This window comes from Sciurus vulgaris (genome assembly GCF_902686455.1).
Source record: "Sciurus vulgaris genome assembly, chromosome: 2".
In the NCBI taxonomy this organism is placed as follows: domain Eukaryota; kingdom Metazoa; phylum Chordata; class Mammalia; order Rodentia; family Sciuridae; genus Sciurus; species Sciurus vulgaris.
This window is the reverse complement of record NC_136462.1, coordinates 104,803,640-104,831,127: the sequence shown is the minus strand read 5'-3', so window position 1 is coordinate 104,831,127 and position 27,488 is coordinate 104,803,640. Positions and strand designations below refer to the sequence as shown.

Here is a 27,488-nt window from a genome sequence, read left to right as displayed (position 1 = left end):
GATTGGATTTGAATTTGATCTTGAATAAGTATAGGATTTATACTGGCAGAAATAGAACTGCTTGAAGGTAGGCAATAGCACAGCCTAATAGAACAAAGATAAGTTCATGAATCAGAAGTTAAAACAAATGTTAGTGACTTTTTTTTTTTTAACATTGAGATTTCTTCTGTTGAATTCTTCCATTAAAGCAATCTATTTCTACTATTCAGCCATTGTAAAATCATTTGATTCATTAAAAATGTCAGCACTTAATGGTTTGTCAGGTAACCTAAACATCTTACAAGAATGCTAATGTGGGGCTGGGGTTGAGGCTCAGTGGTAGAGCCCTCGCCTTGCACGTGTGAGGCACTGGGTTTGATCCTCAGCACCACATAAAAATAAATAAAATAAAGTAGAGGTATTGTATCCATGTTAAAAAAATAATAAAAAAGAATGCTAATGTGATCACATGGAATCTTTCCTATGGACCTGCAGTTTATAATAAAGTGCTTCAAGATTAGGAGATCATTTTTATGTTATATCAAAGGATAGAACAGAGAAACTAACTAGTATAATTTTCTTATTTTTGTGGCATATTTGCCCTTATAAAAAAACTGATAGGTATATCTGTTGGAATAATGGGTTTTCCCTCTAAAATGAAGATGGAAAATATTTTGTTATTAACGATAATAGCTGTCATTTATTATTGAGTGCTTTCTATGCACCAAATATTTTGTTGGGGTTTTTTAAGTATATTATCATTTTCTAAAACAGCTCTGTAAAATAAGGTATTACAACTTATTTTGCAAAAGAGGAAACTGAGACTCAGAAATTAATTAAATTAGCTTAAGAATGCATAGCTAGAGAGTGATGTAGTCTGGATTCGAACTTATCTTGTCTGACTAAAAAGCCTGGAATGTTTCTAGTTTATTCACTGCTTCTACTTTTAGTGTATGTTGGGATTATTAAAATGTGACATGCGGTTTTAGAATCCTTTTTACAAAGTCCATTATGTGTTATTTTGAAAAAGGACTTTGCCTGGCTTGGTTATAGCCTAAATATCCTCATTTCTCTTGGTAATGCTCTAAATAAGTCTGAAATCCTTTAGCCTTAAGGTAATGGTTTTTAAATGGAAGAGTATTTTTAGGAATGAAATCCCTGTACAAACAAAATTTTATATGAAAGTCTAATAAATAAAATGGAAAAGTGTTTTTTTTTTTTGGTCAAACATGGTCCAATATATTCCCTAAAATGAACCCATTAAGCTCTGGGGAACGTAGTATGAAGATCCTTATACTGACTTCCTCCATTTTGTGCCCTTTCATATGAATGAATAAAATATTCAAGGTTAGTTGTTTCCACTTTGTACATAGCAATAAATGAGTAAAATCACCTAAAGCTGCGAGTAGACCACTCTTCTGTTTATTAGGTGGAAAAAGGGCTAACATTGCAATAGACATTTTAAGTTGTTAAATAAAAAAGCATATGAGGGTATCAAAATTTATGGAACAAATAAAAATTACAGTCATTTTCTTTTTTTACAAATTCTAATGCACTTAAGCATGCAAAGATAATTTATTTCTGGGAACTTAGTGTTCACTGCTTTAAATTTTTTGATCTGACTTCTTTTATAATAGCAGTTTATATATTTTTATATTTAAAGCCACATTTAGAATTTCTTGCACAGAAAGATTATTTTACATTTTATTTTAATACATGGAGTTTATAATAAATGTTTATACTATTTCTGTATATGCCCTGAGTTTGGATAACTCAATTTTTATTGTTATTTATGTGATATGATAATTATATTATCTATAAATTAGCTCCAAATTATTTATTTGTACTTAGTCATGCGCAATATTCTAAAATATTTTTTCCACTATTTAAATCATTGTAGGTGTGAATGAAAGTTCATTTTTATCAAAACGTCCTTCTGCTTCTGAAGTAAACAGTGTTAATCCAAAAAAGCCTAAGCCTGGTGAGGGTGTTTCTGGAACAAATTGTTCAGCTGAATTCCCTTCAATTAAGTCTCCTTCACTGACATCTGCCCAGGCTATGCCATCAAAAGGTAAATATGAAATCTGGCATATAAATAAGAAATTACTATAGTATTTATGCATAGATTTTAGAAATTTATTATCAATTAAAATTTTTTAAACTGTTATTAGTGGTTATTTAATGTTAAGATGTGATGAGTTTTGAATCATAAATGTCCTGAATTTATTTTAGGTGCAAACACCTCATCAAATCAGTCTAAAAATGGAACACCTTTTCCAAGAGCTTGTCCAAAGTGCAATATTCATTTCAATCTTTTGGATCCTTTGAAAAATCACATGAAGGTAAAGCTTTCAAAGTGTAATTTTTAAATAGGTCGAAGCTGGGCATGATGGCACACAATTATAATTCCAACTACTTTGGAGGATGAGGATGGAGGATTACAAGTTCAAGGCCAGTTGGGCAACAGAGTAAGACCCCATCTCAGAAAAAAGTGTGCAAATTTCTAAAAATGTTAATGATTGATTCATAGTCAACAATGGTCTGTCCTGGTATTTAGATAAGAAATCTTCTCATATTGGAATTTCCATTTAGCTTAGATAAAAATTTGCTTTGCTTTCATAAGAATTATGTAAGACTGACAAATTCCTTAATCATCAAATTTAAGAAATTAAGTTCATATATTTATAATGATTGCTTATTCTGATTTTATAAAAAAATATTTTATTGGTCACATTGTTTTTCAGATTTAGAAAACATTTATTGTTTAATTTTTTTAAAAACTTAGATATTCTGTTACCTTATATTTGCATACATGCTAACATGCATGTCATATTACATGTGAAAATCTGAGTACATTTTAATTTTTAATACTCAGACATAAACTTCAAATGGTGAAGTGTTTCATATGAGATAATTGTTTTAACATAGTTCAGAGTATAGTTTATATCATTCTCTCAAATTAGGTTAAGCTTTTTATTGTTGTAGAAGGCTCTTAAATTCAGATTTTAAGGAATTTTTAAAGTACTAATGAAGTAGTAAGTTCAGGTAGCACTTTGTTTAAAATGTTTTAGTAGTATTCTGCTGTGCCTATGTAAAGTTAGTCTGCATTCTCTTTGAATCCCAATTTAAAGGCAGGCAAGGGAGGAAGGACACAGAAAAAGTTTATGTAGATTGTATAAGAAAAAAGAAGGGTTATGTGGCAAAGAAGTAACTTAGGAAAAGTTCTTGCTCACTATTTATTTCAAAGATTGACAACTTTTTTCCAGCATTTTACAAAACAGAAAAAGAAAAGAGAAAGTAAAGGGAGCTTTTTAAATCTTTAAATACAGGCTCTTTATTCATGTATAGTCTTTATTTGATCTATTTCTACTTCCCACTCCCAGAGTATAGCCTCTAATAACTTCATTTTAGTGCTTAGGTCCTACATGAAAATAATCCTCTATTTTCATTTTCTTGTTCTTTGTAATGTTTTGGTGAGATACCTGATGTTTTATGTTTTGCATTATAGATGGAGAGAAAAAAAGGCTACATTCTGTCCTCCCTCCAATTGATCAGACTACAATCTTGTGGTTATTATTTAAATTTTTTTAATTTTTAAATTTATAATAGTGCATCCTTATTGTACAAATTAATGAGTTCCACTGTGATGTTTCATTACATGTATGTGTATTGTGCTTTGATTGTGTCCACCCACCCTCCTACCCCTCTCTCTCCCTCCCTTTCTGACCCCTACCCTTTGTACCTTTCCCCTTTCCCAATAGTGCTGCTTCTATTTCCAAGTCATCTTTATTTATTTTTGGCAGTACTGGGGACTGACTGGACCCAGGGCTTTACACCTGCTAGGCAAATTCCTATCACTGCTCTACATCCCATTATTTTTTTGGTTTCAACATGAGAGGAAAAATGTAATACTTGTTCTCTCTGAATTATTTTGCTTAACGTGGTGTCCTCTAGTTCCATCCTTTTTTTCTACATGACATGATTTCATTCTTTTTTATTTCTGAATAATATATATCATATTTTCTTTATCTCATTCATCTGTTGATGGGCATCTAGACTCATTCCATAGCTTGGCTATTGTGAATAGTGCTATAGTAAAAATGGGTATGCAGGTATCTTTTGTATGCTGACTTCATTTACTTTGGATAAATACCTTGAATTGATGAACCTGAATCATATGATAGTTCTTTTTTTAATTTTTTGTGGAACCTCCATACCCTTTTGCATAGTGTCTATACTAATTTGCATTCTCTCCAACAGTGTGTAAGGGTTCCTTTTTTTCCCATGTCTTTGCAAGCATTTTTGGATTTTTTTGATAATAACATTCTGACTAAGGTAAGATGGAGTCTCAGTGTATTTTGATTTGCAATTCCCTGATGGCTAAAAACATTGAACAGTTTTTCATGTATTTATGGCCATTTGTATTGCTTTAGAGAAATGTCTTTAGATAATTTGCTCATTCTAAAATTTAGATTACTTGTTCTTTCATTGTTAAGTTTTTTGAGTTCTTTATATATCCTGGATATTAATAATTTGTTAGATGAATAGTTGGCAAAGTTTTCTCCCATTCTGTAGGCTGTTTCCTCACTCTGTTGATTGTTTCCCTTGCTCTGCAAAAGCGTTTAATTTGATGTTGTCCCATTTGTCAATTCTTGCATTTATTTCCTGAGTTATTGAAGTCCTATTCAGTCAATCAGTCATTACCTATATAAGTATCTTGAAATGTTTCCTCTGTTTTCTTCTAGTAGTTTCAGAGTTTCAGGTCTTACATTAAGGTCTTTGATCCGTCCATCTTGACTTTATTTTTGTTCAGGGTGTGAGATAGGGTCTGGTATTTTCAGTCTTCTATGAATGAATATCCAGTTTTCTACCCAGCCTGAAAAGGTTGTTTTCTCTAACATATTTTTGGCACCTTTGTCAAGAATCTGTCAACTCTGTATCTGTGGCTCTACTTTATTCATGGCCTTCATGTTTATTTTTATGTCAGTACATGGTATCTTTGTTACTATGGCTATGTAGTATATTTTGAAATCAGGTATAATGATGACTCCTGCATTGTACAGTCTGCTGAGGATTGCTTTGACTATTCTAGGTCTTTCATGCTTCCATACGAATTTTAGGATTTTTTTAAGGTTCTGTGAATATTGTCATTGATATTTTGATAGGGATTACATCATATCTGTAGGTCACTTTTGGTAGTGTGGCCATTTAAATGATATTCTCCTACTAATCATGAACATGGGAAGTCTTCCCATCTTCTAGTTTTTTTTTTTTTTTTCCCTCAAGTTCTTTCTGTTTATACCTTTTTGGGGTCATTTCATAATCCTGGCTATATTTATTCCTAAGTATTTTAGTTTTTGGTTTTTGAGACTAATGATAATGGGATTGCTTTCCTGATTTCTCAGTTTAGTTTGTTATTGGTGTATAGAAAAGCTACTGATTTTTTTGTGTGCATTTTGTAAAATCTCACAACTGCTGAATTTGTCAGTTCTAAGAGTCTTTGGTGTAGTCTAGGATTTTCTGAGTATAAAATTGTGTCTGTAAACAGGGATACATTGACTTCTTCCTTCCCTATTTATATCCCCTTTATTTCTTTCTCTTGCCTGGCTAGGTTTCAAGTACTATATTGAATAAGATGGGTATACTTGGGTATACTTGTGTTGTTGCTGATTTTAGAGGGGGCAGTTTCCCTAATCAGTATGATGTTGACTATGAGTGTGTCATATATAACCTTTATTATGTTAAAGTATGATCCTGCTATATTTAGTTTATTCAGAGCATTTTATCATGAAGGGTTTCTGAACTTCAGCCAAGTTTTTTTCTGTATCTATGAGATCATGTTTCTTAAAAATCCTTTTTTCTGTTAATGTGCTGTATTATTTATCAATTTGTGTGTGTTAAACCATCCTTGCATCCCTTTCATGAAACCAACTTGTGATGTACAAGTTTTTTAATGTGCCGTTGAATTTGATTTGTGAGTATTTTATTGAGGATTTTCATTTATGTTTATTGAGAATATTAGTCTTCAGTTTTTTCTTTTTATTGTGTCATTATTAGGTCTTGGTTTCAGGGTAATTCTGGCTTGGTAAACTGAGTTTGGAAACTCTTCTTTCTTTTTTTTTTTTAATGCAGTAGTTTAAGAAGCATTGGGATTAGTACTTCTTTAAAAATCTGGTAAAGTTCAGCATTGAACCTGTCTAGCCTTGGACTTTTCTTTGTTTGGAGACTTTCCTCCTGTTTCAGTCACATTACTTATTACTGATCTATTTGGATTTTAAAAAATATTGCTTGGTTCAATTTGGTCATATGTGTCCAGAATCTCCTCCATTTCTTCTAGATATTCCAGTTTTTGGTATGTAGTTTTCCCAGATATTCACTAATGATCTTATGAATGTCAATGGTGTCTTTTGTAATATCCCTTTTTCATCTCTATCTTTATTAATTTGGGCCTTCTTTTTCTTTTGGTTAATTTAGGTAAAAGTTTATCAATTTCATTTATCTTTTCAAAGAAACAGTTCTTTTTTTTTTTTTTTTGCCTCTAGCATTTATTTCTATCCTTATCTTACTTATATTGAATTTAGTTTATTCTTGTTTTTCTAAGATCTTGAGATACATCTTAGGTTGTTTGTTTGGGATCTGTCCCCCTCCACACACTTAGTATAGGCACTCATAGCTATAAATTTATCCCAAAGTACTGTTTTCATTATATCCCACAAGTTCTACTATGTTATGTTTTCATTTTCATTTGATTATACGAATTTTTAAATTTCCTTCCTGATTTCCTCAGTGATCCACTGTTCGTTTACCAGTGTATTTTCAGCCTCCATGTTTTGATATAATTACTGCAGTTTTTCTTGCTGTTAATTTCTGGTTTCATTCCATTGTGATCCATTAAGATGCAAGAAATAAATCTCTTGCTTTATGGCCTAAAATATGATCTATTGTGAAAAAGTTCCATGCACTAATGAAAAGAATGTACAATTTGCAACCCTTAGTGTATGTCTGTTAAGTTATTTGATCTATGGTATAATTTACCCCTGATTTTTTTGGTTGATTTTATTTGGCCAGTATGGTGAGAGTGGAATACTGCAGTTATGCATTATATGTTAGGGCCTGTCTCTCCCTTTGTGTTCAGTAGTGTTCATTCTGTAGTTTTTTTCCCTAGTTGTTTTGAATGTTCTATGTTGTGTTTTCCTCTTTTATTCATTTTAGAGATTTGAGGGTTTTATTAACACAATTTGATTCTTTCTTTTTTATCAGCTGTTCTAATGAAATTTATTCTTTCCTGTGCCATCATTTTTGTGTTTTTCTTTCTTCTTATCTGTGTGTAGAATTCCCTCATATATCTTCTGTAATGCTGGTTTAGTGGTCAGGAATTCCTTTAATGTATGCTTGTATGCTTATCATGAAAGTTCTTTATTTTTCCTTTGACTTGGAAGGAAGCTTTGCTGGATATGGTAATAGAGTTTGGCATTTATTTATTTATTTTTTTAAGGACTTGAAATACATCATTTCTTGCCCTTCTGGCCTTTTGAGTTTCTTCTGAGAAATCCACTGTTACTCTGATGGGTTTGTCTAAAAATGTGACTTGACCCTTCTTTTTTGCAGCTTTTTAAATATTCTTTGTTGGGTACTTTTGGCAATTTAAATATAGTATGTTGTGGGTAAGTCTTTTTTTTTTAGGTTATGTCTACTTAGGGTTCTATATGCCTCTTTCACTTGGATGTCCATGTCTTTTCCAAGATTTGGGAAACTATCTTCTGACATTTTGCTGAATAGACTTTTTATGCCTTCAGCTCGTAGCTCTTCTTCCTCATCTTTTCTGATCATGCCTATGTTTGGTCCTTTAATGGTGTCCCAGAGATCTTGTATATTTATGTTCATTATTACTGATATTTTTTTTTAATTACTTTCTGGATCTGATAAGTAACTCCTCAACCTTTAAGCCTTGATATTCTTTCTTTTGGTTCATCTAATACTTTGGAAGGGATTTCAATTGAGTTTTTAAAATCTGACTTATTGAGCTTTTGATTTCTAAGAATTCTGTTTGGTTCTGTTTTGGAATCCCTCTCTATCAAATTTCTCATATCCTGCATTGATTTCCTTAATTCATTCAGCTTTTGTATCCTCTTGGAATTCATTGAACTGTTTAAAAAAAAATCATTCTCTGAGTTGTCTATCTAGTAGTTCTTCTATTTCTATATCTTTGGAATCATTATTTAGAGATTTATGAACCTTAAGGAGCTGTTATAGTTCCTTGTGCTTTCAGATTTCTTGTGTTTCTGTGTTGAGATTTGCTCATCTGTTGGGATGGATATCCTTTCCACTTTTCCACTATTTCTTGGTGAGCTCTGGGATACTGGGTTGTTATTTAGTCTTGAGTTTAATTCCATTGAACTACCTATGCTTCTTTGGCTGTGGTTAAAGGTTTTTACACAATATATAATGTGTCAGAGCCTGAGGGACTCATTTTATTTATGAGTCTTGCAAGGTTCGTCTGGTAGTTCAGGCAGTTTTGCTGTAGACAGCAATAGATACAGGATGCACCCTCTGTGGTTTCTCCTACAGAGGGAATCAAAGCCCCTGTCAGGTGTTGGGGGTTTCCTTGGGCTCTATTGATCTTGGCTGTTACTTGGAAGCAGTTCTGCTACTGGCTGTTCCAATTGTGGTGAAGTCCTAGAGTTTTATCCTTTGTTTAGACACTCAGTGCATCTCTGGTTGTTTCATGGGTAGAAGCAATGACTGGTTACAGGTACTTCCTCTATCACATTCACCTCCAGTCTTATCAGCAATATGCCATCTGATAGGGTATGGGAGCAACTGATACTGATGCCCTTCACAAGTATGGTGTTCACAACCATTATGCTATTTCTTCTGCTCTTGCTATGATAGTGAGTGTTCCTTAGAGGGACTTCAGACCCACCTCCTTGCTGTGCTTGCTTGGGGACAGGTTCTAGGCTCAGGGCTTTTATTCCCCCTATTCTCTTAGTTGAAGTATCTGCCAAGGTTTGAGTGTGGCTGGAACAAGGTGTAATTCCCCTCAGCTGGGTTGAGAATGTAGTTGAGTGGCAGAGCACCCACCTGATGTGTTTAACATACCAGACTCAGTTTCTATCACAGCAAAGAAAGAAGAAAAACAAAGATGAAAAAGCCAGATAAAAAAAATAGTCAACTAAAAACAATAATAACACCATCAATAATTGAAAAGAAAGGGGAAAAATAATATTAAATAAAATAAAAAGTTAAATAATAAAAAAAGAATTAATCAAAGGGCTAAAATGTTTGGAGAAAAGTAAAATAGTGAGAAAAGGGAGAAAGAGAAGAAAAATATTTCATATTAAAAAGAGGAGAAAATAGAAATAACCACAAAACAGCAACATCAGAAAAACAAAACAAACCAAAAGTCCACAACTATTAAGCCAGTTGTGGCTTCAATTATTCAGGTGGTTCAATTATTCAGGAAGTTGAGGTAGAAGGGTCACAAGTTCAAAACCAGTGTTGGTGAGATCCTGTCTGAAAAAAATGAAAGGACCTGGAGATTTAGCTCAGTTTTTTAAAGTGCCCCTGAGTTCAAAAAACTAAAGATAAAACTATTAATAAAAAAATGAAAATTTCCTTTTCCCTGAGGTGCCCAAATGAGCAGGAAGGATAGAAACTCTTAGCCTGTGCTGATCAGAGAATTTCTTTTTGTCTTCTTAGGCTGTGTGCCACTTGGACAGAGAGAAGACTGGGGCTTACTCACCCTCCTCTTTCTTTTGTGGTATTAGTCACGTGACTGATGGGAGTGATTTGTGGATTCAGTTGGAATACCTCTCAGCTGCTTTGCATGCTGGAATGAGCTAGTGTGAAATGCAGAGTTCCCTAGAAACAAATTCTCTCTGGAGCTATTTGAGTTACGCACTTCTAGAGCAGAGCAGATGCTGACACCTTGGCATGTCAGGATGTGGAACTTCCTAAAGCTTCTCTTCAGAGCTTAGCACTGGGAGGGTGGGGTTAACACTAGCTCTATGGAGTGTCCCTGTATGCCCCCAAGGATGGAGAGAGGATATGGATTCAAAGATCTGTGGTGGAGGAGATGGTGGTGAGTTCTGCATAGTCTACAGCCCATGGTTTTGTTGTTTTCAGTCCTGGCTACTGTGCTGTCACATGTGACTGCTTATTTCCTAGACTCCGATAGTTAAGTCTGGCAAACTGCCAGTTCTAATGGGAAGCACTTTCTGTTCCTGCACATGTTGATTGCCAAGGCAGTAAGTAATCTCAGACAATAGGACCTTTTTCAAGATGGCTCCCAGTTATAAAACTGAAAATATGCTAAGAAGTACAGGGATTTTCTGCAGAGCCAGTTCAGCATGCAAATCTTAGGACCATTGTTTGCTTAGCCTGTATTTCTGTAGGGTGCTGGATCCTGTGCCAGTCGTTCATTGGGACTCTTTCTTCTCTACCCCCGCTGAAGGGGTGTTCCTCCTCCTGCCCTGCTTCTTTGGGATTGGTGCTGGGGCAGTCTGTTTCAGTCTCTGTTTTATCCATTATATCTGGGCTTCTCCAAGTTTGTATCCTTAGTTGAACACTAGTGTTTTCCTATGGTCACTCATCTCAGTGAGCAACTATGTTCCAGTTATTTTAATTCTATCTCATGGAGATGCAGGCTAGTGTACAGTACCTCTAATCCACCATTTTTGGAATATCTCTTGGTGTTATGTTCTCTAGTTACCTTTACTATTCATTTATTTATGTTACAAAGTCACATTATTAAAAATTAAAAACATAGGAAGGAGTGGAGTATAAGTGAAGAATCTTGCCTCCGACTCTTATTTACCTGGTTGCCAGTAAGACTCTTATTAAAGAAAATAATTTTTACTTGTTTGTTTTATATCCTCCCTAATTTTCTTTCTACATATACAGGTAGACATAAATGTTCTTATTTATCCCCTTCTACTTTGTATTATACATGGTGGTAACGCAATGTATATACACTTCTGCAGCTGGGGAGATTGGCAACCTTCTTCCAAGTGTGACTTTTATAGCATTCTTTGTGATTACGTGTATTGGAAATATCCAAAATATTAGAAAATTCATGTAATGGAACACTGCAACATTTTATGAAAGGAGGGTATCTTTATGATAGATAATGGGGCAATGCGTAAGACACACTGTTTAAATTTAATGCAACTGAACAGTGTGTTTATAATGAAGTCTCAAAGCATAGTCACATATCTAGGAAGGAAATATTTAAAACTGAAGAAATTTTCCAGCACAGAAAGACAAGTACCACATGATCTCACTCAAAATAGGCAGTCTGAAAAAGTTAATCTAACAGAAGTTGAATAGACTGGAGGTTATCAGAGACTGGGAAGAGTAGTTGGGGAAGGGACTAGAAATAGACTGGTCACCAGGTACAGTGATTATAGTTGGATAGGAGCATTAAGGTCTTGTGTTCTATGGCATAGTAGGGTGAGTGTAATTAACAGTAATGCATTATATATCCGATTAGAAGATGATTTTGATTGTGTTCACACAATCAAAAGTTTAAGGTGATGGATATGCTAATTACTCTTATTTGATCATTACATCATGTAAATATGAATTAAAACATCACATTGCATCTCATAAAAATGTATAAATATTATGTGTTGATCATAAAAATTAAAAAATAGAAAACTGGGGACTTTACTTTTTAGCTCGTATATTTTTTCATTTATAATTTAATATAATTTTCCATTTAAAAATGTAACTTAGATTATTAATGAATTTTTTGTTATTATAAATAAATTGAAGTTCACTATGTCACAGTTAATATTTTCTTTCAATGGAAAAATATTAAAATATCCTGTAGTAATTTATTTGATACCATGTGTCAATCATAAAACTAAGCTTTAAATAAATACATTATTTCATTTATTTTTTAGGAATTTTTTAGAGATAGTTAATTGGCATTCTAACTGTACCTCTTATGGTAAAGCCCAAATGCTGTTGAATACTTTTTTTTTTTCTTTTTCAAAATGTCTGTAGGCTGTTTTCTTTACTATTAAGTAGAAGTTGGAAAATAGGTGTATGAAAGTAAGGTATACTATAGATAGTAAGATGCACTAAAAGTAATACGTAAATTGTTGCATAAACTTTTCCAGAGTATTCATTATACTTTTATTTACATTAATTTTGACTGGTACATAAAACATAAAATTTTACATATTAATGGGGTACTGTATGATGTTTTGATAACGTGTACACTGTTGAATGCTTCGGTCAGATTGAACACATCTATCTCTGCAACATTTATCAGTTCTTTATGGTGAAAACTTTAAAAATCTTTCTGGCTTTTTAAAGTGTGCAGTGCATTATTATTATCTGTAGACACCCTACTATGTAATAATAACACATCAGAACTTGTACTCCTGCCTAACTGTAGCTTAGAATCCATTGATGAAACTTTCCACATTTTCTTATCTTCACTTATTTTTTGTCTACTTCTTCTGTCCTGGATGTATAATCACATCAGTCCATATCTTTCTATACTTTACTCATATTTGTGATACAGAAGAATCTAGATTTTATAACTGTATCTTAACATTTTAAAATGTTAAATCCTTTTTTTTTTATCCTAGTGTTTAGTGTTTTTTTGTTTTTTGTTTTTTGTTTTTTTTTTGGTGTGTGTGTGTGTGTGCATGTATATGTATATGTGTGTTATTTTGTGTTTTGGGTACTGGGGATTGATCCCAGGGGCTCTTTACCACTGAACTACATCCCAGTCCTTTTTATTTTTTATTTTGCATTAAGGTCTCACTTATTTGCAGAGGGCATTGCCTAGTAAGTAATAAGTTTCTTTTTCTTTTTTTGGTATCAAGGATTTGGGGATGCTTTACTCAGAGGTCCTTACTTTATATATAAATATATATATTTTTCAAACTAATATTTTTTAAGACTAATAATTTTATAGTAACATAACTATTGGAAAGTTTGGATCAATCCTCTTTAGAGTGTGTTCTTTTACCTTTATAATTGTGCCTTTCTTTGTTTTAGAACAATTTTCCTGAATTATATTTTAAAATATTTATTCCATATAGCTGTGTCCAAAATGAATTTGATTTCCTTTCCCTGCTATATCTGTCATTTTCTTTCTAATCCTAAACTCTTTCTCTTTTTTAAACCTTGCTCTTCTCATTGTTGGCCAGTTTCCCTTCTTTTATTTTGTAGTGTCTGTTTACTACTATCCTTGTCTCTAATTTATCTCTCTGTTATTTTTTCCCTCTCATTTCTCCCTTGATATGCCATTTCTTAACTCTTGCGCACACACGCTCTCTCTTTCTTTCTCAGGGCGAGGATTATAAAGCAAGTTTATTTCTATAGAAAGGGTATGTTTTGTGTTTATGCACAGGACAGATGTAAGAGGAAACCCAGGCATTCGGCCTCTTTTTTCCTCCTCCCAGAACCCAGTCTCTTTTCAATCACATCATGCAGTGCTTTAGTATTCTTACTGGTGGCGTAAGATGTTGGGATCATGAAGTGTCAGACTGGTTACCAACTGTTAAAGTCACACAGGCTCCAGGGTGGAGCTGACAGATTTCCAGGTCCAAGGGATGACCTGTTGTCGGGGAGGGGTGCTGATTGAAGGTGAGCAAGAGATCAGTCTGGTACTGAGGCAGCCACAGAAAGACATGGTACAGTGTCATATCTTTTGTTTTGTGCAGCCGCTTTACCCCCCACCCCTGCCCCACCTGGGCCTGGAGCTCCAGAAGTTCCACCATCAGGCTTTGGTCTGTCACTGGATGGCAGAAAACTTCTTGGTTGTTTAGAGTTCTCTTACATCAATGGCCCCAGCGGGTAGGATGGAGAAGAAGGCACCCTTGAACAGTGGATAGTTCTTGTGGGCTCCATGGGCCTAGAATTCTAAATCTCTAGAGAGATTTAAAAGAAACCCATATGGGGACACATGGCATCACCTTCCTAACTTTTGCAGCTGCACTTGCTCTCTCTTCTTGCATCTGCTCCATGATAACATTTTCCTGATGTTTTGCTAGAATTGTATGTTTTCTTGTTATTTGCTTCCCTTTATCTTACAGTATTTTTGTTTAGATGAGAGCCTAGATTTCCAGTATAGTCTCATAGCCTGCTAGTTGGTTTATACAACTCTTTGGTGGGCAGAAGACTTCCTGTAAATGCAGTTTGTGTGTCTGGTTCTTTCTATTGCATTGCCTTTTCAACTTTTCCTGTACCATAGGAGGTCTGGGTTACTCTTCTACCATTCTCTCTTGACCAGTTTATATACTTGCTTTTGGAAAAAAAAAAAAAAAAAGATAAAAAAATATGTCTGTCATGTTGCCTTTTTCAGGATGTATATTTAAATTGCCATATTTCTTTTTTTCTGTTTTTTTTTTTTTTAACAGTGCTGGGCATCAAACTTAGGGCTTTGCATATGCAAGGCAAGTGCAGTACCATTGAGATATATTCCCAGCCCCTTTTACTGACACTTTCTAAGATTTGTTGGATCCTTTTATCTTTGAACTACATGCTTTCTCCCTAATCTTGGCTGTTTTGGGTACTGCTTTTATATATTGTGGTGTCTGTGGATTTTATCTGGATCTAAGTTTCAGTGAAAATTGGATTTGTGGAATTTGGTCATTAGCAGCTTTTGGATGAATTCTATTAAGTGGGAAAATGTTGACTTATGTAGGATGTTTGTATGAGAAGTCCTATTTTACTATTTAAAAATGGCATTCCATGTTCTTTGCTCTGATAATTCTGCCTATAGAATTCTAGCTATAGAACATGACCTGTGTACTGGGAAATGTAAATATGAGAATGTGTATAAATGGTGTCTGATATTTGTCAAACTATAGTATATGACATTAAAGGCATTTAATATTTGTGTAGAATAGCCAATCCAGGAAAATAAAGGCTATGTGAAGGGTTGTAGTAAAGTGTGAGAACTAAAGGGATTCTGGAGCTGAACAAAAGACAAAAGATAACCAGTTGATTTTGGACAATAGTTCACTGTCCTTAGTGCTCATTTCTTAAGTTTCTTTCTTGCCTTTTTTTTTTTTTTTTTTGGTGGCTATTTTGCTTTCTCCTCAATGATTAAATTTCCTTCCCTTCTCCCCTGTTCACTATACCCATTGTCCATTCCTGGTTGTCAGTGATTTATTATTTTAGGTCAACTTTAACTTCAGTTTAGACATTTCTGGAGACTATAAACCTTAAGCAAAATATTATCTGTAGATTTCAGAAAAGAATCATGTACTAAATATCACTTAGAGTAACTTCTACTAAAAGCCAGATCTAGTAAGTGGGACACAAGATAATCTGCATTTCTTATTAGGAAGATTTTTCTCTATTATATGTTTTTGTGCATTATAATTTCTCTTTATTGTTTAAGCTCTTCCTCCAAGGAAGCCTGCAAATAAGTGGAGAGTTTTGTCTGTCAAAATGGTGCCACTGATACATGTTATTAGTGTAACAAGATATACATTTTGAGTAATTTTTCTAATAGTGCTAGTGGTTTTACTCTATACTATGCTTTTCTTCATTTATCCTTAAAGTAAAAAGTAGCATTTTTTTAGGAAAGAAGGAATCTAATCTTGTAAAACTCCTTAGAAATAGTCTAAATTTGCTAAGTTTGATCTCTCAGATATTATGTGTTATCTCACAAAGAATCTAGGATCATAAATAGCAACATCTTTCTAAGCTCCCTCTTCATGTTGTGTTTCCATTTCAATTATAATTTATTCTGAGTGGAAGACTACAGAAGTTCATGTTATATTAGAGAACTAATGTATTTATCCTAATTTTGCATATGGGTGAAACCTCAGCTCCTTAACATAGGTTAGTTATATCACTTATTTGTGGGCCTGTTTTATTTAGTATTTTTTCTTTGTATCTATTTTAGATTTTTTCGGTTTTTCCTTTTCAGATTTATAAGTTGATAAGTAAAACAAAATAAATAAAATATAACCTTGAAGGAAATGTTATAGGTCTGTCTTAGACCAAAAAGGCCCACTGTCCCTTGTAACACAGAACGTTTCACCAGTTGTCTAACATTCACATGTGGCAAAAGTGGATGCTGTTATCTTAGAAGTGGAATAGTTGTATTTAGATTTTCAAATTTTCTTATGTTGATGCTAATTTAACAAATAACACATTCAGAAAACATTTTAAGTTGAAAGAGAAATACCTGGATTGCTTGTTAAACAATATAACTTTCTAGGCTCTACCTCTGGACATTATAATTTAGTTGTTCTGAAGTAGGGCCCAGGAATTAGCATTTTAACAGATATTCTAATGCACATCTTCCTGGACTTGTCCTCTAAGTAAAACTATACAACTGAATATTATGTGCAATAAATGAATTAGTTGTATCTTGTTGGAAAAAAAAGGAAAAGCTCACATATTGAACATATTCCATATTAGAACCAATTTATGTGACATTGTGATTTTTACTCATGAGGAGGTAAGTTTCCTCTTCAGATATTTAGCAGTCTAGATTTTAAGATGTAAAAACACTTTTCTTTTTCTTTTGTGCATAAAGTAAAAATTGGCTTTTGGCTTTTTTTTTTTTTTTTTTAGAAGGAAGATCATTCTTGTATTTGTCTTTGTGTTCCATATGTTTTCTAGTACTTTGAGTCTGGGGAATGGCAGGTCAGTTGTGTCAAAATCTAGTCACATTCAGGTTTTACAAAATTTTGTGTTACTTGATAATTAAAAAAGTACATGAAGGCATATGAAACATTTCTTCCTTTACTCTTGAAACAGATGTGAAATGAATAATTTTGGATTAAGAAAGCAAATTATTATTAAACACTTACATCTGAACAGGTAAATTGCAAGGGAATAGTTATTAAATCTATAGCCAAGTCCTGGTTTAAGGTTTTTCATTTCTTTTTGAAAAATTTTTTTTGTTTATTAAGACAATAAGTGTTTGTCATTTGAGTTTTTTAGAATATGTGTGTGCACCACAATTTTTTGGTGACTGTTTTTCCAGATAAATTACCAAGCAGAGTTTTACATGGTCTGGCCTTACTTGTAACCACAGGATGATTTTTTGCTTTTTTTTTTTTTTTTTTTTTTAAATAAGGCTTCTAATTTTTTTCTCTTTCAGTATTGTTGTCCAGACATGATAAATAACTTTTTGGGACTGGCTAAAACAGAATTTTCAGATACAGCAAATACAAATAAGACTATTGATTCAGAGAAAGGAAAATTGATCATGTTAGTTAATGACTTTTATTATGGAAAACATGAAGGAGATGCCCAGGAAGAACAGAAGACTCACACAACCTTTAAATGCTTCAGTTGCTTGAAAATTCTAAAAAATAATATTAGGTATGTAAATACTTATTTTTATTTCTATTCGAAAATTGAAATGCTACAAATATCAATGTTGTATCTTTAGGTTGCATTTTCCTGTTGCCATGCTATATAAGCATTTTTAGTACTTTCTACTATAGACAAAGGCTTTTTTTTTTTTTTTTAAAAGCTTTTGTCATTTCTTGTATTTTAGAATTTGACACCTGGGTCTTGTATTTCTTTCACATAGCTTAAGATGTATGGTTTATTTTAACTTACAGTGAACTTATTTTTTTATTTTAGGAGTGAATTTTTAAGTAGTTTTCATTTTATTTTTCTTCAATTACAGGAAGAAGCACTTCAGAAGTGTCCAGTTTTGAGCTTCTCTATGCTAATCTTAATTAGTGTTCAAAACTTTTAATTCATATTAAGAACATTTACCTTGCAGGACAAGTGATCTGTTTTAAAGATATACCAGTTCTAGGAAACATGTCTGCTTCGATTTTAAAATTTGACACCTTTAACAATTAGAGATTTCATTCACAATGAAACTTTGAAGAGTGTATATACAAATGTTTTAAATTTTAGAAACTTATACTTTGGAATTTTTGCATTACATGACATACTGTGAAGATATTTTATGTAAATGAGTAACAATAACAAAGTAACAAGATATATTGAATGATATTTTTCATTGAGTATATAGCATGATATTTATAGTAGATAAGGTTGTTTTCTGTGGTTTTGTTATAAAAATTTTCAAATACTCATCAAAAATTTGTCTTATATTGAACACTTGTACACTTACCACCTTGATTTTACTCTTAATATTTTACCGTACTTGCTTTATCGTATTTTTCTTCTTCCTTCAGACTATCTGATTTTTTTTTATTAATTTCAAAGTAAGTTGCAGATATCAGTGTACTTAGGCAAGATAAATGTGTATTTGTGTGTATGAACATACATATATATGTGTATGCATGCCATTTACTCTTTATAACTATCATATGTCACATTTTTAAGAATGTACTTTCACTTCTGGGCCCGGTATTTATTTATTTTCTTGTCTTCTGTGATGTGCTCCCTTAGTAATTATTTATGGTTTCTTTATGGTAGTACTTTGTTTTCAAAGTTCTTTCCCATATCTTATTTCATATGAATTTTCTGATTGTTTTACCTCCTTTGTGACATTAACTGCCATCAAGAACTAATGGTCCCAATTCTTTAACAGAGGGGAAGTTGTGCTTTTAAATATAACACTGAAACAGTATTATAATAGAACTGTACCACCTATTTACATATTTTTACCATTTTAATAGTAAAATATATCAGAAATCATGCTAATAGATACAATGAAATGCATAGAAGTGTGGTTCACTTAGCTCCTTGTTAAAATTAAATATGGTGCATATCATATTACAAATTATTTTAGCAACAGTTTTTTTTTTTTGTTTTGTTTTTTGTTTTTTACTTATAAGATTAGCCCACTTCATATCAAGCATGAAAGTGAAAAATTCCCCTTTTTCAGGAATTATTTCAGGAGACATAGGTCGATATTATCAAAATATTTAGCAATTTTCAGCTAAAAATTTAAAACATCCAGTGTTTAAGCATTTAAAATATATTGGTTTCTACTTTGTCCTGTCAACATTCTGTGGTATGAGTATTTTACCCCCTGCTTGTCAGGTATATTTTAGTTCTGTGAACATCATTCCAAGAAGATTGCCCTTTTTATTTCTCCCATTCCCATCTGTTGGTTTCAGAAATATGAGCTCTGGATTGGGGTTTTTATAATAATTGAGTAAAGTCAACTAATTGGTTAAGGAATTCTTTTGCATAGATATACTTTAGTGCTTAAAATTTTGAGCTAAAAGATTATTGGCTTTATATATGTAAATACTTAACCAAGACTAGGATTTTTTTGGTAGGTGTTTGTAGAGCTTGTGTTAAAACCAAAGAAGAAAGATATTTTAAGGTATATCATAACCTGCTGTAATAGAGGTATAAAAACAAGAGATGTATGTTGTAAACTTCTTGATTGTTATCCAGATTGATGACATTATCACATAGTTGCAGATTATTTCTTTTAGGGCTTCAAAATGAGTAATTGTGAATAGTTGACCAGTCCAAAAATTGTTTTGATTGAATAACTTTTATTTTCAAATTCAGCAAAAAGCTTCAGTAAACTCTTCTAAATAAGTTTTCTCATTTATATTACACTCTCTGCTGTTGAAGGTCATAGTTCCTCCTCATAAGAAGCCTTTTAGGGAAGCTGAAATAGCAGAATGTAAAACTGAAAAATGGACGTTTCCTATAAAGGGCACAGTCTGCAAGTTAAAATGAACAGTCTGTGCTAACAGTAAACCAGTATCATTAAAAAAAAAAAAAAAACAGTTCTTGTAATTGTAGGCATTAAAATTGCTATTACATGCACTTAAAAACCAAGACACAAGTAAAAATACCAGTAATTTGTCTTTTAAGCAGCTGGAATCTATTATATGTCTTCAGGATCTTAAAAGATTACTCTCATGACTCTAGCTGCTTTTGGTGGTAGGGTTTCCTTTCTGTCTTATTTTATTTTAAAATAAAAATAGTACTTCCAAATAAGCCTGCTGTTTTACCTTAAATTTTAAAAAATAATCTGATATAATGATTGAGTTAGAAAATTAGTGATATTATGATAATGATTATTTTGAAACAAAGGTGGAAAAAATTCACTGAGTCACGTAGACAAAGTGATTATTTAAAATACACTCTTTTCTAGAGGACTTTTAAGACATTTTGGATTTTGTATAATACTCTGTGTTTTTTAAGTTAAGGTCAGATACTTATTGGTGAGATTTTCTTTTTGTTTTTAAATCGGAATTTTTGCACCTGTTGACAATCATTTATAGGTTTATGAACCACATGAAACATCATTTGGAACTTGAGAAGCAGAGCAGTGAGAGCTGGGAAAACCACACCACCTGCCAGCACTGCTACCGTCAGTTTCCCACACCATTTCAGCTGCAGTGTCACATTGAAAGTACACATACGCCCCATGAATTTTCTAGTAAGTTACAGTTTCATTTAAGTGTTGAATATTGTTGAATTTGATGATAGGAACTCTGAGAAAACCTTAATAACTGTTAGGAAAATAAGAGACTTTGGAATTTGGGGGCAAAGTGGAAAAAATAAAGTTTTAATTTTTATAAATTTTTAAGAAAATTAGTTACTAAAATTGAAGTCCTTCTTGCAGGTGATTTATTATAGTAACTGCCTTGGCATAACCTGGGCCTTATATGTGGGGGACTCAGGTAAAAGCCTTAGACCATAGTTATCAAATGTGAAATCAGTGTTCTTCATTTAAACTTTAAGTAACTACAGTTGTAGTTAAAATCAGATTTTGAAGCTAAGTGCTTGAGTTCAAATACCATATGCTCCTCTTGTTATAGCTTACAGGAGTTCAGACATGAACTCTTGAAAAAATGGGCATGATAGAAATGCCTTCCTCGTGGTGCTGTTACAGGAATTAAGTGAGTTGATATTAGTGACATGTTTAGAATTGTACGGGGCAACCAGTTAACAAACTATAATTGTTCACCTTTGTTGCTGCTGCTGCTACTACTACTAGTACTATTTATATAAATTTATAAATTAATTTTTTATATCTTAAAATGTATTATCTTTTTTCCTCTCACTTTTAGCCATTTGCAAAATCTGTGAATTATCATTTGAAACAGAACATGTTCTTTTACAACATATGAAGGATACTCATAAACCTGGTGAAATGCCATATATCTGCCAGGTACATACACATTTTATTGTGTTCTTAAGTGGTTTGTTTGTTGTTGTGACTACAAAATTTAAACCTGTTAGACCAGGGGTAAGTTTTTTTTAGGAAGTATTTCAGGTTTTGATGGTTTATTGTTCTTGGAACCAAGCAGCCATTGTAGTTCAAAGGCATATATGGACTCTGAAATTTGATTTCATATAACTTTCATGTGTCATGATATATACTAGTGTTTTATTCTTTAATATTTAGGTAAATTGGTTATCAAAATTAAAGTCCCTCTTATAAATAACTTATTAGCGAATGGCATAACTCATGCATTATATGAGGGGTAGGTAGTGAGCTTCATTTTGCCCACAGACTATTGCTTGCTTACATCTGTGGTAGTCAAAGAAGAACCCAGCTAGCAATAGAAATACATATGGACATGTCTTACCATTATAGGGAAGAATGTAGGTATATAAGAGGGAAATTTGAAATGTTGTTAGTTAAGAAGAACCTATCAAATGTTTTGGGATCAGTGTTTATCCAGAATTTGAAGGAATAAGAAGTCAAGAAAAAGATTAATTGCCAGTACCATAGTTTGGAGGCTATTTACAATCTAAAGAACAATGATGTTTTTGTAGCAGAAAAAAGCGTTTTATAGAACTGGAGGTACCAAAGTTTGAAAATTCCAGTCAAGATAGTGACAGATAAATGAGCTGATAAAACGCAGGTAACCTAGTTATGTTTTGGGAAGCACTCATTAATTTTGGAAGATAATTTCTGGGATTTTTTTTTTGGGGGGGGTGCTTTTGTTAGTGGGATTCTTGGGTATAGGCGTCAGCAGGATTAGTAGTACGAAGTGATCTTCTAAATAAATGATCCATCGTTTACTTTGTAATTGCATATCAGTTATAAATTTTTGAATCAAACACACCTTCTTTGTATGTCTAGGTTTGCAATTATAGATCATCATCATTTTCTGATGTGGAAACTCATTTTAGAACATCCCATGAAAACACTAAGAACTTGCTGTGTCCTTTTTGCCTCAAAGTTATTAAAATTGCAACACCCTATATGCATCATTATATGAAGCATCAGGTGAGATTTACTGTTTCTTCCTATTTGTTCATGTTATCTTAGTGAAAAAGACAGATTAAGGCTTGGAACACTGATTAGTTTTATTCTGCAAGGGAAGCAGAGTTGTTCCAAATAACACAATTATTTTATAATTATGTTGAATTATTTGTGAAACTTCACTTTTTTTCCTTACCTTCTTTCCAGTGATGATGTAGTCCATAAATAATGAAAGTTCTGAAAGATAACTAGAAATAGGCAGCCTAGGATTGAGAGAAAAAAGAGAAGGTGAGTGGAATAAGCAAGGGCAGATAGTTAAGGCCTAAGAGTGGATTTGGGAATGATTTTGAAGAAGTTATCAAGAAAAGGGGGAAATATGAGTTTTAACTAAGGAGAAAAAAAGATCAAGGACTCAATCTTGTTTTCTTATTCCTCTTCAAACTTTATTTCCACTTTCTAAACCTTGTTTTTATGAGAAAAATGTGTTGTCATCCTTGACCTAGGTTAGTCCTACAGCTCCAAGATGAAGCAGTTGATGGGTTGATGTATGAATTCTGCCAGAGAACTGTGTTTAGATCCTAACTTGTTTACTGGATTAATTTTGCCAGTTCTGCTATGTAGTTTTTGGAATGCAGCATTAGTGCTCCGAATTCTGATGTTATGCTTATTGTTACTTTTCCTGAAACAATTACACTATCCCTTATTTGAGTTAAAAAATGTTGATGCAACATTGATCCTATTCTTGAGTGCTTGAAAAAGTAACTGTTTTTTTGTCAAAATCAGAAGGCAATGGATTTACTGCATCTGATGCTGTAATCAGGTTTTTCCAACTCATTAAGCATTTCCTAATCATTGGTTAAACTGGTATGCCAATTTGTTCACCGTTGGTACTCACCTTGCTGTGAGTTGCAGTTGTTAGATAATCATGAAATCAGCTTGTAGTTTTTAATTGGGAAAGATCATAAAAGTAGCATTTCCAAATAAATTTGGGATCACGTATGTTATGACAAGGATACCATCCATCCTTGAAAAGTTCTGGCAAGATCTTTTATTTGATGGTCCCCTCAGCAGTGTTCCAACAGGTGTTAATAGGAGTTCTCCCCAAAATTGTCACTGGTAAATAAATTTGGTAAATGCCTGGATTTACAAAATTAAACAGTTTTGTTTGTCTGTTTTTTAAAACAGGACTTCTCAGAGCTTTTAATATGCTAATGGACATTGTAAATCTCCAAGCAAAAGATATAGTATGTATCATTTCCCAAACTTATTTTGACCATTGAACCCTTTATTTGAACAATACCTATTAACTTTTCTTGTTAAACAGAGTTTGGGAAACGTTGTCCTTGATACTCTATATTTCATCTTTGACCTTTAATTTTAAAAGGGAGAATAATGTATAAACTCTATTTCGTTTTGAGGCTTTAAACAGAGTTTGGGAAACATTGTCCTTGATACTCTGTTTCATCTTTGGCCTTTAATTTTAAAAGGGAGAATAATGTATAAATTCTATTTCGTTTTGAGGCTTTTTAATGTAATTTTCCCTAGATGCTTTACTAAGCTCTACAGTGAGTTATAGATATAAAAATAATAACTATGAGATCAAGATGTGTGGAGCCAGTATGTGCGATATACAATGTATTCTGTTTATTTTTTGTGGTGAGGGGGATTGAATTAGGACCTTGCGCTTGCTGAGCTTGTGTTCTACCATTGAGCTAATGTTGTTTAAAATCAAACCTTCATGCCTGGAGTCATCTTGACTTGCCATAGGTGTCTAACTTTTAAAATATTTGTTTGTTTGTTTGGGGTGCCTGGGAAGTAGATAGCCAGCAGTAAAGATGGGGCAACCTAATTAGTTTGAAGGATCATCAGGCATCCTCCAGTGTATTTATAATTTGTATAATTACTTATGAAAGACTGGAAAACCCTCACTCAGTGGGATTATAAACTTTTAACTTAGATGACAGTATAATATCAGGCAATAAAAATTGTTGATTCTGTGCCTCATTTTATTATGTTTGAAGACCTCACTTGCAACTGTTTCTTAAAAAGATTATATATTATGTCTTGAGTAAATTTAGAGCAAACAACCCAGTTTATATGACTTATGAAATAATTTAAGAATGTCTGATATACTAAATAAACTTATTAGATAAAACAATAAGCATTTAACATATAGTAATCACTTACCTTATGGTATCAGGATATATAGTCCTTACAACCACCACACACACACACACGCACACACACGCGCACACACACATTATTTATTTCTGTTTTATAAATGAGGAAACCAGGTTTTAGTGAAAGTCACTTGACTAATGTTGCATTGTCTAATAAAAGGAAAGATCAGAATTTGACTTTAGAGTACTAGTTTTTACTACTATCACAGAGTTGGATTTTACATTGGCATTACATCTAAAGGTAGAAATTACATTTAGTAAGAATTACCCTTAAATCCCTATGACTCTCAAAAAATTCAGTACGGTTATTTTTCTATACTATGAATAGATCACTATTTCTTTGATTGAACATAATGTTATTAAAAACTGTGGTACTATATCTTCATCACTCTTAGCACATTAAAATGCCTATGTACATAACATAAGAAAAATATGTAAGACTTGTGCCCACCTGAGGGAACAGTTGATTGATGCATTCTTTCTCAGGATTTTGGACAAATATGCATTTAACAAAGTAGCAGTCATTTTGAACTAGTTAAATTGTACCTGCTACCCTTATACATATATATTTTTCTCTTTTAGCCTCTTGCTTTCTGCCTCACTATTTATAAAACAAATTTTTTTTAGGCTGCCTTACTATATTTCAGGGGCTGTTTTAGGTATTATATAGCAGTGAACAAAACAAAGTATGACATTGGAATTAGTATTATAGTGGAGAAAGATAGTAAGTTTGTGTGAATGTATGTTTATATATGGTGGTGGTAAGTATTGTGGAGGGGGATAAATTTGGAGAATATGGAGTGCCAAGCACAGGGGAAGAGTGGTTGCTCTTTTATATACAGCACAGGCCTAAAAGGACCTCTTCAGAGGAAATTAAGAAGTAAGCCATGTGGGAGAAGTAACATGTAGGCAGTGAAGTGAGTATAAACCTGGGTTACTAAAAAGATTGGCAAGATTGCAGCTGGAACTGAGTAAACTAACAGAAAGAGGAATTGTAGGAGGTGAGTTTATAGCAATAGAATTCAAACCAGTTCATGTGGAGCCAGAGTCAGGACTGTGGAAAGCCCCTGAAAGATTTTAAGTGAAAGACCTGGCATATTTCAAGAATTACTAACAGCCATGGAGAAAATAGATCACAGGGGAGAAAAAGACATGAAAGGAAGAAGATAGGTTTTTTTTAACCATTGTTTAGGTGACTTGGACCAGTATGGTAGCCATGGTTGGAAGTAGTGACAAATAGAAATGTTATGAGTAGTTTTGAAGGTGGAGTTGGCAGGTTTTATTAATGTGTTAAATATAGGGTGTGTGTATGTTTGTGAGGGAGATGGGGCGGGAGGAGGTACTGAGTTTTTTGAGCATTTATAAGAATGGAGTTTTCATATTCTAAGCTATGGAGAGGACCAAGGAAGGAATAGATTTAGGATTGTGGGAGCCGGGATATAGAAAATTATAGAGTTCAGTTTTGTCCGTGTTGATTTGAGAAGCTCATTAGATATCAAGTAATGATGTCAAATAGGCAGTTGGGTAGGTGGTATTTAAAATCAGGAAGCTGGATGAGGTAACCTAGTGAGTGATTCTAGATAGAGAAAAGATTTCTGGGAAATTAATTCTAGTGAACTTTTGTTCTGTCCTGTTGTTTTGGTATCTGTTTCTTGGCCAAGTTTTCTCTCTTTTTCCTCCTCTTCCTTGAGTACTTATAAGTGAATTTGTGTTAAGTTGCTCATATCTATGATATAATACAGTGCACCACACTGCTAGTCTTAAGATACAACTAGAATTATAACATGTTGTTCTTACATATTGCTTTGGACATTGTAAAGAACTATTTTGTTTTTTAGAAATTTTAATTGACGCCTAACAATTGTACATATTTATGGGGAACAGTGTTATAATTCAATACATGTTTACAATGCATAATGTTCAAATTAAGGTAATTAGCATTTCCCTCTCCTTAAACATTTATCATTTCTTTGTATGCAGAACCTTCACATACCTCTCTTCTAGCTCTTTATAATAAACTATAGTCATCTGCCATGTTGTAGGACACTAGAACTTATTCTTCCTATCAAACTGTGTTTTGTTACCCAGTGTCTGACCTCCCCCATCCCTATCTTCCCCCCCTTCCTAGCCTCTAGTGACTAGTATGAGACTTTTTACTTCTATGAGATCAACTTTTATCTTGTACATATGAGTGAGAACATGTGATTTGGCGGGTGAGTAGGGGGGTGGACAGGTTCTGGGAACTGAATCCAGGGGTGCTTTACCATTGAGCTACATCCCCAGCCCTTTTTATTTCTTGAGTCAGGCTCTCCCTGATTTGCTGAGGCTGCTTTCAAACTTTAAATCCGCCTGCCTCAGCCTCCCGATTCTCTGAGATTACAGGTGTGAGCATTGCACCCAGCTGAAAATGATATTTATATTTCTGTGTCTGACTTTTTTTATGAAATGCTTGCTGTATGCTAGTAACTTTGCTAGGTACTTCTCTGTACATTACCTCAGTTGAATTTTATGAATAGATGGTTGTATTTAAATGGAAATAGTGGTGTGTCTGGCAGAGATAATAGCTTTAAAGAAGACATTCTTTTGTATATGTTATTTTAAATTTATATATACATATGTATGTATATATAAAATATATTTTTATATTAATGAGACTATATGTGTAAAGATTTCAGTTGATATTATATAGTAAGAACACTGGATTAGGAGTCTGGCATTATCATTATCTAGCTATGGGATAGGGACTTAGATTTCTCTTGGGTTCTGTTTCCCATCTGTAGGAAGTGATAGGACCAAGATTTTAAGAGGAACTCAGGGAATTTTCAACTAGAATGTAGATTGTGATCAGTTGTATTTTATGCCTCTATATCTACATTGTCCAGTGTAGTAGCCACTGGCCAAAATTATCTGTTTAAGTTAAATAAAATTTTATTAAAGTTAAATAAAATAAAAAAATTAGTGCCTCACTTTCATTTGCCACGTTTCAAGTGCTCAGTAACCACATGTGGCTAGTGACTACTGTGTTGAGCATCAAAGCTCTAGAGCATTTCATTATTGCAGAAAGTTTGATTGGGGAGCACTACTTTATGTAACCATTTTTGTAACATAACCTTTGAAATGTCTGTTTAGATTGAATTGGTTTTAGAGGGTTTAATTTATTTTACCAACTTGTCAATTGATTGAAAATAGCAAAAATTTTTAAATAATTCAAGTTTATAAGT

The 27,488-nt window shown here is 33.0% G+C and overlaps 1 protein-coding gene across 4 annotated transcripts in view; it reads left to right on the top strand.

Annotated features, from left to right (window-relative positions):
* The window catches only part of ZNF280D (zinc finger protein 280D), a 108,255-nt gene that overhangs the window by 39,509 nt on the left and 41,258 nt on the right, over positions 1 to 27,488 (top strand). For all 4 annotated transcript variants that reach the window (XM_079129919.1, XM_079129920.1, XM_079129921.1 and 1 more), the window contains 6 exons: positions 1,880 to 2,050; positions 2,212 to 2,321; positions 17,069 to 17,292; positions 20,151 to 20,308; positions 20,943 to 21,043; positions 21,965 to 22,111. In XM_079129919.1, coding sequence (XP_078986045.1) covers positions 1,880 to 2,050; positions 2,212 to 2,321; positions 17,069 to 17,292; positions 20,151 to 20,308; positions 20,943 to 21,043; positions 21,965 to 22,111 — 911 coding nt within the window. The remainder of the gene's footprint in view (positions 1 to 1,879; positions 2,051 to 2,211; positions 2,322 to 17,068; positions 17,293 to 20,150; positions 20,309 to 20,942; positions 21,044 to 21,964; positions 22,112 to 27,488) is intronic.